We start from the raw sequence: 14211 nt of genomic DNA, 5'->3' as shown, positions 1-14211 counted from the left end.
CAGCCACTGTACTGCCTGTAGTTCCCATGAACTACAAGTTGTGCCATCACCTCCTTTGCAAGAGATAATTACAGTAGGACCTCACTAATTCACCCCCCCTCCCCAGAATTCACACCTACACACAAAACACTTGTTCACTCCTTACTTCTCAACAAAGATATATGGCTTGGTTCTGCATTCCTTGCACATTCAAATCTCCCAGTGAGGCAGACTTCAACTGAATGGCAGAGAGCAGGTAAATCTGGTCCTCCTATTTACCCTTGCATATAATACAAGAATAAAGGGACAATAGCAATATATTTAATACTGGAAAGGAAATATTTTTTATGCAAATAACCACCTCTGGAACTCGCTGCCACAATATATTATTGATGCCAAGCGCTTAGCAGGATTAAAAAAGAAAAGAACTAGACATTTATAGGAGAATGAGAATGTCGGCAGTTATATTAGCTAGAGTACAAAATTAAGGGACATGAACTATCAAGATTCAGGGCATAAACAGATATCTGACTAACAGGGACTTCCCTTACAGGCAGGTTAGTCCATTATTCTTGCTCCTTCCTCTGAAGGTGCTGGTACTGGCCACTGTCAAAGACAGGATCCTGGGCTAGGTGTACGATTGGTCAGATCTAAAATGGTACAATAATTCCTATCTGCTCAGCTGACTTCATTTGGTCTCCGTGGGAGTTCTGGGTGCACAGGGGCCTAATTCTCATTTATCCAAAGGCCAATTTTACAGCATTCTGACATTGTAAAAGGACCTTAAAGTGGGTGTAATTTACATTAAAAGGAGCCTCAGGGTAAATGAGAATCAGGCCCACGGGATGCAGAATAAGGCCCTTTGTACTGGCGCATGCCAAGAACAACGGGCGTGCTGGTAAATTCAGAACAGCGCGGGCCAACCTGCTTCTCCACTGGCATGACCTTGCACACATGATGAAATAATTAAAAAACAAGGCCTATATTTTCAAAGATGAGTGCCTAAAAGAGAGGCTCCCGACTCCACAACGAGGCATTGAAATAAGTGACCTGATTTTCAAATGCTGAGCATTTATCAGCTACTACTAAAGCCAAGCAGCAGGGTGCTCAGCACTTTAGAAAAACCAGGCCACTTATTACTGAACATTACTAATAATGTACTACAATCAGTTTAAATTTAAGGCAACCATTTTTGAAAATCTTGGCCTGAACTGCTGGTCAAATCAGTTAAAGTTCATTCGGGGATGCATTACCCTTACCTCTTGTTTATTTAAAATCTGTTTCTTTGTTTATTCTCTAATTAGCACAACTTAATCATTCATAATGGGTCTTTAATGCACTTGTGAGAATTGATGAGGTCCTGCTATAAATCTGTACTTTGAAGATGATGCTTGTTTGATTTAGGGAAGGTTGAAAATTGAAGCTGTCTAATCTGAACAGGATTGTTCTGTCTATATTCAACATTCTGAGGATGTAAATCCTGATCTCATGCGCTCTGGTGTATCTCCTTTGACATCAGACTCACATTGCAACTATCCAATATCTTGGCTTCTTCACAAATGTCTCAATGGCAAATTAAACGGCTTTTCTCCAGGCCTCAGCTGGTGAATGGGCAGGCTACAACTATAAAGGTGTGGGAAAACTTTCATGAGACAAAACTGTGTCCGATCATTTCATTTCATTTCACTTCACTTCCAAGGGACACCGTCAAATACTTTTGTATAGTTTTCTCCCCCCATTGTTGTTAGAACATTTTTTCCTGTACAGATTTAGTGGGTTCTTTATTTGGCAGACATTAACTTTTGCTCTTTGTACCATAGGCTCTCTCTCTTTCACTTCCTGGTTCATCATGACAGCATCAATATTATCAACATAGATGTGAGAATAATATTTGCTAATTAACTTGCATTCCTTTCGTAGCCAAGTCAAAATATTGGAGAATGATACAAATATGTCACTTTTAAAAACAACTGGTAACAGAAAAATGTAAATTAAAAAAAAATAGGGCCTGGTTCTTATTTATATTTAAGCCTGCTCTGAAGTCCCTTTAGACCATCTTATTGTAATTAAGAATCATGCCTTTCATATTTAGGATCTTGAGGGTATGTTATACAAAAATGTGAGCCTAAAGTATCTGACAGTATCCCCTTAAGTCAGTAATCGTATACACCTGACCCACAGCAACTAAGTCACCCATGCTAAATTACAGACATCTGAAATAGAAGTTGTAGGCTTAAGAAATACTCAGCATTTAGTGAGAAAATCTACTGATTCAATTTTTAGAAAGTTGTCTGGAAAGAATGACTTGGAAATTTTCAGATTTTACAAGCAAAGTTTTGTAAACCTAAGAAAGTTTAATTTAAATACAGACCCATTTTAAAATCTAAAGAAATAATTTTTCTTTTCTTTCTTTTTCTTTCTTTCTTTTTTTGCATATTATTGTTAGGTGCTTCTTCTCTGCCTAAAATATAAAGTCTAGAGTGCAGCAGGTGCTAATCCTAGATAAGGGTTTCAAACAATACAAAGATATTGTCAGACACTGTTCCAGCTGAATTAAGAACCCAAGTACTTTGAGAGTTTGCCTTGGGGGAATTCTCACAAAGGTCTTCATGGAGGGAGGTAAGGGAGAACGCCAGATGAGAGACAACAGAACAAAATAAAGACACTGACATATACGCTGATCAGGAATCTTAAATGCTGATCCTGCATTCCTTGCACAGTTTTGGGTGCACAAAGAATGCAAGACATGTCCTTTGATTTGACATTTTTGCAAATGAGAGGGAAGGGCAGATTATTAGAAATTGTATGGAAAGAAAGTTATTTTGGCATCAAAACAAATTAATGGGAGATCAGTTTTCCACACAGCTATGGAAGATCCGTAGTGAGCAAGATGGAAGGGTGACAGCAATACAGCAGATTAACTCTTCTCCAGTGACCACAAGGAAGGGAAATCCTAACCTCCGGATCTTACATACTTTTTGACTATAAATTCTATCATTCCAGAGGCAAAATGAACATTGCTAGAAAACCTGCTTCTCACAATGAACCTCCCTTCAACAGGAACAAAATCCAAGATGGAACACCAAAAAATAAACAACAGGACCTTGATAAGAGCCAAAAGAGAACCAAATATCCAAACAAAGTAGCAGTTCAAATGCCATTGCAGGATGGACAGACTATAGTAGATGACCTCACAGTGCCCTCACAGACCCAGGTAATTCTCAAAACAATAACAAACAAAGGAAAAAGACAATAATACTAGAATAGAAAATGAAGAAACATCCTTGCTCTTTTTTAAACAAAAATCAGGATCACTCCCCCCACCCTCCCTCTATCTGGAAGCAGGTTAGCTAACCTTAACAGTCTCAATTTAAAAGTTTATATATATACATATATATATATATATACACACACACACACATATATATATGTATATATATAATAAAAGAGAAGATATTAGTGGCAGTGTACGCAAAACAAAAAAGAAAACAAAGAAAAATTACTTTTAACAATCTCACTTTTTTTGTTTGTTTTTTTTACACAAATACTGTTGTAAATATATTTAAAAAAATCAGCATTCTATCTGGTAAACGTCACTTTTGCCCCTCTATAAAATTTTCAATTAAAAAAGTCCCAAGAACTCTTATTTTTTTTAATTATCCCCTCCCACCCTCTATTCCTCTTTCTTCCACAAGAATAAATCCTGATGCAACTTTTTTTTTTTTTTTTTGCAAAGATTGTGGGAACTAATCCTTCTCTTGTACCTCGATTCGCAGGTTGCAAACCTCTATATTTGTTTTTCCTCTGCGTTTCTCTTTGCCTTCTGTGAAAGTCCCTCTTGATTGTGCTGAGGCTCTAGGCTCAGCGAAGACACTGAATAAATTACAAAAGAAAGCCACCGTTGCTTGTTGTCTGAATCTTCCTGGTGTCTGCTGAAAGGTGGTGTTGGTGGTGAGGGGAAAGCGGGATGGGCGGGTGAGCTTAAGAGCATGGGATGGAGCAGAATCCAGGAGAAGAAGCTGTGATTCTTATTCCTGATCCTGAAGGGATGCCGCACCATCCAACCCAAACTCCCTTGCCCTCTCCTCAGCCCTTTTAGAGTGAGAGTGTGAGTGTGTGTGTGTGTGTGTGTGTGTGAGAGCGAGAGAGAAAGATAAAGCAGACAAATGGTGGAAACCAGCAGGGCCTTGTTGCGTCTGGTTGCTGTTCAACCAGTAGTGATCTATTCCACAGTTCTAACTGGATACTGTGAAGTCCGAGAGCGGTCAGAATTGTGAATGACGTCCATTGAAACACTGCAAGCGGTGTACTTAAAACGACAGTAGGCCTTGTAGATTTCGTAATATACTCTTGTTTTGTTTTTTTGTAGTGCTCTTCACAAGTGAGAAAAAAAAAGATTTTTTATTTTTTTTTGTTATTTTTTTGTTTGTTTTTTTTGTAGTAAAGAAGGGTTGTATTTAGAGGCCAGTAGCTAGAGATCCAACCAGTGGAGCTCCTGAAGCACTACCTGGCCTTAAGGCCACCATCCAAGGGAGGTCGGGAAAACTATTATTCACCCAGCCTCCGGAAATGTAATGTACCAGCAGGCAAAAAACAGTTCTTCATGTAGTACAAAAACAACGAAACTAAAAATAAAGAAAAAAAGGAAGAAAGAAAAAGGTAAAAAGGAAACAAAAACATTTCTTAAATTCTAGTGCCATAGCTTTTTTGTTGTTGTTTCTATTTTTTTTGTTCATAACAAAGAGACAGAGATTCTACTTATCCGTCTGACACATGCATCCTCATGTGGTCGTTGAAATGCTCGATTTGGTCAAACTTAGCTGGACAGACAGAGCAGACATACGTGGTCCCCTCCGTGCAGGCCACCACCCCGGCAGGGACAGCCCTGTTGCCGGTGCCTGCTGCGCCGGTCGTGCCATTAGTGGCACTGTGCAGAGCCACATGCCTCTCCAGAAGGGTCTTGTGGGAGAACTTCTTCTTGCAGATGTAGCACTCGTAGGACTTCTCCCCACGGTGGAGGCGCATGTGCACGTTGAGGGAGCTCTTCTGGGTGAAGCGCTTGTTGCAGATGCTGCACTGGTAGGCCCTCACGCCGGTGTGCGTCACCATGTGTTTGATTAGGTAATCCTTTAAGGAGAAGGAGCGCCAACAGATGCTGCACTGGTGGGGCTTCTCACCTGCCCAGTACCAGAGAGAGAGAGAAACATAAACAAATAAACAGGCAAAAAAATTTTTTTTAACAAATTAAGCTCAGTTCAGTGAGGCTCTCTGGAATAGGCTAGTTCCAGGTCTTTCTGGAATCTCTGGAGACATGATCTGGGGGAGGAAGAATGGTTTTGTTAATAATAATACAAAACTTGGGACATAAACAATACTTTTCATCCATAGATCTCAAAATGCTTTACAAAGGGGATGATCATTATCCCCAATTAAACAGAGGGTGAAAGAGATTCAGCCCAGATTTTTAAAGGTATTTAGGCATTGCTGTGCTCAGCATTGCAAAGCCTAACTGACTCAGAAGACTATATCTCATTTTTAGAAGTGAGTTGGGAATGTAGGCATCTAAATTCCATCAACTGTCAATGGGATTTTGGCTCCTAAGTGCGCCTAACTCCCTTTTGAAATGAGACGCAGGCTCTTAAATCTGATTGGCGTTGCATCACTGAGCACAGCAATGCCTAAATACCTTTTAAAATCTGGACCTTAATGACTTGTCCAAGGTCACACAGCAAGTCGCTGGAAGAGTCGGGAAGAGAACGCAACTCTCCCTTGCTCCCAGATACATGTTCTAACCACTCAGCTACAGTTGCTCTCTGAGTACAGGGCTGGGAACTAGAAAATGTGTTTCATTCTTGTTTTCTAGCGCTCACCTCCTGGCTGGCCTTGGTCAAATCACTTCATCTCTCTGGGCCTCGGTTTCTCCACCTGTAAATATTGGATGGGGATAATGATTCTGACCCACCTCGCATGGGAGCTGTGACCCTTAATACATGAATGTTTGTAAAGTGCTTTGAGATTCTCAGATGGAAGGTGCTAGAGAAGGGCAAAGGATTATTATTTCATAAGAGAGGTTTACATTTGTTGCTCCTTGTTCTGGTCAAACTTGGCAGCTAAACAATTTGCAAGAATAACTACAAAGGCTATTTGAACACACAAAAATTCATGAGCCAGCTGCACAAAGCAAAAGCGCATACAATGGCTACATCTCCAGCATGACAGTCACGAGAATTAAACTGTGTGACTGCCATTTCAATCGAACACCAAAAATCGTGGGAATTAGGGATGTGGCCCTCTATCACAGTGTATTCTCCGCCCACAGCCAATCTAAGATCGTTCCCTACAGCGGGTCTAAGTCTGCCCTCAGTTTGATCCAGGCAACCCAGTGACCAGAAGGGTGCAACTGATGGCATCATTTAGTCCAGTATATGTGATAGATTTGTCCAGATTAGGTTCAATTGTCTCACGTGATGTTCCACCCCTTACTTTGAGAGACAATTCCCAGCCTCATATACTGTACTGTCAGGCAATGTTTTCATGATATTCACTCCACATTTTAGCATTCATCTAAATCCCTAAATGCCACACCAAAAACCGTAACTCCTTAACTTTATTTCTTAAATCATATTTGGGGCATTCAAGTGTTTTAATTCATCATCCCAAGAACTTATTGCCACTGAGAGGGATTCTAACATTTCATTTAAAAAGATTGTAATGGCACTTTTTTTTTTTTTTTGCCCATTGGTCACTCACCAATTTCCTAGCCCCTGGAGATGCTTCACTTTTTTGAAGAGACATTTCTGCTTTCTCTTAAAGTATATGTGTTGGCTACTTTAAACTCTAATATGGCGTAGTCTCATATCCATGTGCAGAGAAAAGGACATGTCATTGGCAACATTTAATTGCTTTCTTGTGCTGTGAGATTACAGTATATGGCTCAAACTCTGTGTCAGAAAAGATCATTTAATTCGGACTGGGCTGGGAAGGGTTTATACTTTTATTATGAGCCTTTATTCCTCTCCAGCTACTTTGCAGTTGAATAGACAGGGAATGCGTGGGGCCAAATCAGTGGCTAGTGTAAGTGGGTGCAACTCCATTGTCTTCAGGCATTGCACTTCCTTAAACCAGTGGTGAATCTGTCCCATAGCTTGCAAAATTATTGGCAAAAGCACTTCCTCTCTCCCCGTGTACGCCAATGTGATACAAATTTACACCACTTGTTCTCATCTCTGCCTCTCCAAATAACCAATTCTTTCATCTAGGATTTAAGCAAAAGGTTTAGCAACCCTTGCCAGTCATCACGGTCACAGGTTTTCAATAATCTGCATACATAAACGCGGCTGAAGGGAGAGCTTCCTTCCCATCTGTTACGGCAAACAGCGAGGGTTTTGATCCCAAAGGTCTTTGATGAGATTGGTCGAAAGAGAACTGCTGGGTGTGATGACCACCTACATTGTGCGATTGAGCTTTCTGAGCAAACGAAGCAGAAACCTGTTGATATCCCTCCATTTGCACTTCCCCATTTTACTACCTCCTCAATGCAAGTGCATTAGTCTGGATGGTACAAATATACAAAACTAAGGACCTCTTCTCCACTATAGGTTTTTACTGAGGTTTTAAAAAGGTAATAGCAGGTAGTGTGACTGATTCAATGCAAAACATGGTAAACACGATTCCTAAACATGTGGGTTTCCAGCACTTCGACTCTGTTTCTAAGCACATCTGTAACACAACTGCCAGGCTGTAATGGGGCTTTAGCATGGTGAATTTGCTGCATAGATGGGATTATCTAACTGTGCCTGTAACTAGATTAATCAGGTCATCTGACCTATACCTCTTCAGAACCAATCTTGCTCCCATTGAAGCAAATAAGTGTTTTGCCTATTGATTTCAATGGGAGCAGAAGCCAACCCATTACAATGCGTACTCCACACGTTCAATAGTTTATCTGTGTCAACCAGGAAATTCCCCATTTCATAGCCTTCTGAACTCCTGTTCCCTGGCTTCAGGTGGTCAATAGTTTCCTAGCCAGGAAAATGTATTCTCCTGCCCTTCCTCCATGTTTGCTACTGTTTGCATTATTATATCCTCATATATATTGTGATATGGTATTTACCCCGTCATTTGCTTCAAAATCTTTGTGTGGGGTCTTCTCTCCTAGGAATCTCACAAATAAATCAATATTTTTTCAGATGCAAATTTATTTCCTTACCAAACAATCCTTCTGTCACCTTTTCTTACTGAGAATTATTTGCATCAAAACAAGCAGAGCCATGAAAAAATGGTTACTAACCTTTCTGTAACTCTTGTTCTTTGAGATGTGTTGCACATGTCCATTCCAGTGTAGGTGTGTGCACGCCTCAAGCACAGTTGCTAGAATTTCCTCCCCTAGTGGTGTCCATCGGGTCGGCTCTCGTGCCCCCTGGTGCCGCATGCACACAGCACCGGTATAAAGGTCCCTTTTGACCCTGTGCCCCCTCAATTCCTTCTTTACCAGCTGACTCTGACTAGAGAGGAATGGGGGCAGGTCTTGGAATGGATATGTGCAATGCATCTCAAAGAACAACAGTTACAGAAAGGTTAGCAACCATTTTTTCTTCTTCAAGTGCTTGCACATGTCCATTCCAATGTAGGTGACTCCCAAGCAGTTGCATAAGAGGTGGATTCGGAGTTCATTAATATGCTGACTGCAATACTGCTTGGTCAAAGCTGGCATTGTCTCTGGCCTGCTGGGTGATGGCACAGTGAGTTGAGAATCCTCTACTGCTATGAATAGCTGAGCAGATCTAGGGAACGGCTTGGTCCTTTGTAGATAGAACGCCAGGGCCAGTCTAACATCTAAAGAGTGTAGAGGTTGCTCCTCCCTGTTTGAATGCAGTTGTGTGAAGGACACAGTAGGAAGATTGCTTGACTGCAGTGAAATTGCAAAACCACTTTCAGCAGGAAAGCCGGGTGCGGATGCAGCTGCACCTTATTCTTAAAGAAAATCATATACCAGGGCTCCGACATGAGGGCACGAATCTCCGAAATCCATCTGGCCGAGGTGATGGCCACTAAAAAGGCTACTTTCCAGGAGAGGTGAACTAATGAGCACGTTGCCAGGGGTTCAAATGGGGGACCCGTAAGCCTTGATGAGACGAGGTTTAGGTCCCAGGAAGAAATGGGATCCCTAACCTGGGGTACAACCTCTCTAGGACTTCAAGGAAAAGGATAACCATCTCATGAGAGAAGACAGACTTCTTGTTGCCTGGGGGATGGAAGGCCGAAATCACTGTGAGGTGGACCTTGACTGAAGAAATAGCCAAATTTTGTTGTTTCAGATGTAACAGGTACTCCAAAATAAGCTGCAAAGAGGAACACAAGGGCAGAACTCCATGTTGGGAAGACCAGATGGAGAATTGCAAAGTAAGTGGTCCTGGTGGAGGGCTTCCTACTGCCTAGCAGGACCTTACAGACCTGCTCCAAGCATGCCTGCTCCTCTGGATTCAGCCATAGAACTTCCAGGTCATCAGATGGAGGGAGCTGAGGTTTGAATGGAGTAGCCAACTGTGGTCTCGGGAGATCAGATCCAGATACAAAGGAAGCAGGAATGGGGCCTCTGCTGAGAGGCCTAACAAAGTAGCAAACCAATGTTTCCTTGGCCATGCTGGGGCTATGAGAATGACCTTCATCAGAACCTCATGCACTAGTGGGATAAGATGAAAGGTGTAATACAGGTGATCTGTCCACAGTAGCAGGAAACTGTCCATGAGAGACCCCAGGCTGTGGCCTTGCAGGGAGCTGAACTGGTGGCATTTCTTGTTGATCCGGGTAGGTCTAATGGGGGAATTCCCCACTGTTGGAAAATGATCCTTGCAATGTCCGGCCAAAGGGACCGTTCATGGTGAGCAGAGAAGGACCTGCTGAGGCAATTCACCAGCTGGTTCTGTGCTCCCAGGAGGTGAGAAGCCTTGAGATGGATTGAAAGTGCTATGCAGAACTCCCACAGATTAATTGCTTCCTGACACAGAGGGGAAGAGCATGCTCCACCTTGCCTGTTGAGGTAGAACATAGCTATCATGTTGTCCGTGAGAACCAAAATGACCTTGTTTACAATGTGAGGTAGGAATGCCTGGCAGGGTAGGCGGACCACCCTGAGGTCTCTGACGTTGATATGGAGAGAGATCTTTTCTGAGGACCAGAGACCCTGAGTCCTGAGGGACCCCAAGTGGGCTCCCCAGCCCACGATGATGCATCTGAGAGCAAAGACATTGAAGGTTGGGCCGCAAAAAGGGTACACCCATACAGACCATGCAGTGGTCCAGCCTCCGCTCCAGGGAGATGAGGACTTAAGAAGGTATGATGAGAACTGAGTCCAGATGGTGATGGGCAGGTGAATAAACCATGGCCAGACACACTTAAAGAGATCTGAGACGCAGCCTTGTGTGTTGCATGATATGTGATGCCATGTGGCCCAGGAGACTCAGACAGCTCTGCGTTGTCATAACCGGATGGGCCTTGAGGGACCTTCTCAGGGTCATGATCTCCCAAAACTGGTCTCCTGGGAGCAAGGCTCTGGCCTGAATGGAATCGAGAACTGCCCCGATGAACTCTATCCTCTAAACCAGGATGAGAGTGGACTTTTGTGTGCTTATTAGCAGGCCTAGGGCCTGGAAGGACGATTGGATGAAGCGGATATTGGATTCCATTTGAGTCCTGGACTGGCCTTTGACAAGCCAGTCATTGAGATACAGGAAGACATGTACTTTGCATTTGGTGAAGACTCACGGGGCAGCTGACAGGCCGAATGGAAGCAAAGTGAACTGTAACATACCTGATTTATGATGAATCTGAGGAATCTTCTATGGCCTTGGAAAATTGATATGTGAACACATTCATCTTTTAAATCGAGGGTGGCATACCAATCCCCTGGATTCAGAGAGGGAATGATGGAAGCCAGGGAGACCAGGCAGAACTTTAAGTTCTTGAGGTAGTGGTAGAGGCGGCACAGGTCTAGAATAGGTCTGAGACCACCCTTGGCTTTCAGAATCAGGAAATAATGTGAGTAGAATCCCTTTCTTCTCAAGTTTTGTGGAACCTTTTCTATGGCTCCCACCCAAAGGAGAGACTGGACTTCTTGTATTAATAGTTGCTTGTGAGAAGGGTTCCCGAAGAGAGATAGGGAGGGAGGGTGGGAAGGTGAGGTATACACAAACTGGAGGGTGTATCCCACTTCCGAGCTCAACACCAGCGGTCCAAAGTGATGCAGGCCCAGGCACTGAAGAAATGGGAGAGGCAGTCCAAAAACAGAGGGGTAACTGGATCCAGTATCATGGGGACTGGGATGTCGACCTCGAGCATCCTGAGAAAAGGAGCGCTTTGAGCTCCCTGAGTGCCTGGGGGCAGTTTGCATTGGACCCGAGGTGAAAGCTGGTGGAGGAGGCCTATGCCTAACCCCCCCTGTTCTTTCTTCTCTGTGGGTCCTCCTGGGCTGATGGGGCAAAGTACTGGCCAGCCTGCTGGGGCCTGTAATGTTTCCTAGAAGCTGCTGGGGTATACAACACCAGGGACGTCAAGGTTGCCCTGGAATCCTTAGGAGTTTAGCATCAAGTTTGCTCCGAGAAGAGCAAGATTCTTCAAAGGGGAGATTCTGAGGGTTTGCTGAACCTTCTGAGGAAACCCAGACGACTGCAACCATGAGCTCCTATACATGATTACAGCTAAGGCCATGGATCTGGCCGCAGAGTCAGACACGTCCACGGCTGCCTGTAAGGAGGCCCTCGCTACTGTTTTTCCTTCATTGACCACCGAAGAGAACTCCTGTCTGGCTTCTTGAGGCAGCCAGTCTTTAAACTTTTGCATGGCATCACACATATTAAAGTCATACCAGCCCAGTAGTGTCTGCTGGTTTGCAATGCGAAGTTGCAGCCCTCCCGTAGTATACACCTTTCTGCCAAACAAGTCTAGTTTTTTGGGGTCCTTCGCTTTAGGCATTGCTCCCGACTGCCCATGGCAATCTCTTTCATTAGCAGTTGACATTACCAGGGATCCTGGAGGGGGGTGTGAGTGTAAGAACTCGTAACCCTCCTCTGGCAATCAATAACGCCACCTCGTACACTTTGCCACGGGAGGAAAGGATGTGAGGGTCTACCAGAACACCTTAACTGGGTCCATGATAGCTTCATTGAGTGGCCCACTGCCATCTGCCTGGATGCCCAGATTTGAGGCCACTCGCTTTGAGGCCACTTGGGGAGCTTTGTGGTTATCCTGGGGAGGAGACACACCAGCTGTCACCACAGCCTCATCCGGGGAAGAGAACGAGGAAGCCAGCACCGGCTAGGGAGCTTCCACCCCTCCTTCCATTTTGCTGCGGACCCATGGGGCCTCCTCTTGAAGTTCGGTACTGGGCTCAGTACCGGAGTTCAGATCAGGAGTCTCCTGGAAAGGCACTGGCGGTGCTCTGCTCTCAGAGGCCACCAAGTAGGAGCATCCTGAGAGAGAGCCCTGGGCTGGGGGGAACCCCCATGGATTCCAGAAGGGCCACTGCATGGGCACTGGCCCCCATAGATTTCAGAAGGGCCATGCACTTGTTGGCACCCATGCGTTTGGGGCCATAGAGGAGTACGAGTGCCTCAGGGAATAGTGTGGGCGGCTGTGAGGGCAAGAGGAGAATGACCCCATTCCCGACTACGATGATGAGGAGTCTCAGTGATGCGACCAGGGCAGTGTGGACTGGGCTGGTCTACACTGAGGGGGAGGGATTGATCTAAGATATGCAACTTCAGCTACGAGAATAGTGTAGCTGAAGTTGACGTATCTTAGATCGACTTACCTCGCATCCTCACGGCGCGGGATCGACTCCGCTTCCGCCTCTCGCTCTGGTGGAGTTCTGGAGTCTACGGGGAGCGCGTTCGGGGATCGATTTATCGCATCTAGACGAGACGCGATAAATCGATCCCCGATAGATCGATTACTACCCGCCGATCCGGCGGGTAGTGAAGACGTACCCTTATATAATTAAAAACTGACTAACTACAAACAACTGATTAACTATTTACACTAGAAAGATAGTGAAAAACCACTGGGAAGTTTGCTGAAGCAACCAGAGGAGTCCCAGCAACCGTCATGGACGGTAAGAAGGAACTGAGGGGGTGCAAGGTCAGCAGCGCTCTTTATTCTGGCTCTAGGAGTGCGCAGCACCAGGAGGCACCAGAGCTGACCTGATGGATACCACACTAGGGGAAAAAATTCCAGCAACTGTGTTTGGGGCGGGCAAATACTTACATCGGAATGGAAATGTACAAGCACTCGAAGAAGAAACTAAGGTTACAGGAAACATTACTTTTCAGGACACGAATCCCATATCAGTTTTAGCCATGTGCACTTCTAAAATGCATGTGTTCCCCATTTTGGGTCTTTCTCCCATATTTGAATCTCACTAAGGAGAGTGGCATGAAATACTGACCAAAAATTATCAAACCATGACATGAAGGAAAAGGCAGTGAGGCTTTAAAATGTGTAAGGAAGGTTTTCTAGAGCTTTAATTTCATAATACTGCACATCTTAGTTAAATAATTGCACTGTTGGATAGGTTAATGCCAGTCTACATGAGACAGAGTATTGATCCTATATGTGTGGGAATGAGGCATGCATACGTGTATGTGTGTACTACAGCACCTTTGTTGTATGCAAACCCCACCAACATTTAGTTTTTGGAAGCATGGAAGCTGGGCAGATATTTTGTAGACTCCAGGTCTTTGAATTCTCATTTGGGCTCAAAGTCTCCTAAGAGTCTTGGGATTGCATTTCATATAGCAAGTCCAATCCACAGCCTGTGCATTTTACGGTTCCCCACTTGTTCCCTGCTGCTCTGATGCCCTTCTAGAGCTTCTTCTCTGGGATTTTTTTCACAGGTCTGAGCACTCTGACAATGAAGCCACTCCTCCAGCCACCCAAGCAGTGGACACAGTTGGTCTTCTACTCCCCTGGCCTCTGCTGTTTGGCCCAGGACCTAGTCAAATTTGCACAGTACTCTTAAAGATTCCTTTCAGGTGTGCCTGGAATCTGCTCACCCATGTACTGGTTTTCAAGAGTATCCCAGAAGTCAGTTAGCTCCCAAATGGAAATGCAAGTCACTTGGGAAGTATGTTAAGAGTTCCCCTTTGCCTCTTCGCCCACTGAAACACTTGCCACTGAAAGTATGTGAATTTTGAATTCTCCAATCCACACAAAGAGAATCTTTGCTGACTCAGGACT

The 14211-nt window shown here is 44.2% G+C and overlaps 1 protein-coding gene across 1 annotated transcript in view; it reads right to left on the bottom strand.

Moving 5' to 3' along the window:
* Positions 1–4737: 4737 nt before the first annotated feature.
* Positions 4738–14211, bottom strand: part of ZBTB20 (zinc finger and BTB domain containing 20) — a 43706-nt gene continuing 34232 nt past the window's right edge. Inside the window, exon 4 of the mRNA XM_024218473.2 lies at positions 4738–5156. Coding sequence (XP_024074241.2) covers positions 4738–5156 — 419 coding nt within the window. The remainder of the gene's footprint in view (positions 5157–14211) is intronic.

The sequence above is a fragment of the Terrapene carolina genome, unplaced genomic scaffold (genome assembly GCF_002925995.2).
Source record: "Terrapene carolina triunguis isolate 2854851 unplaced genomic scaffold, T_m_triunguis-2.0 Scaffold242, whole genome shotgun sequence".
Lineage (NCBI taxonomy): Eukaryota > Metazoa > Chordata > Testudines > Emydidae > Terrapene > Terrapene triunguis.
This window is presented reverse-complemented; position numbering and strand designations above follow the sequence as displayed.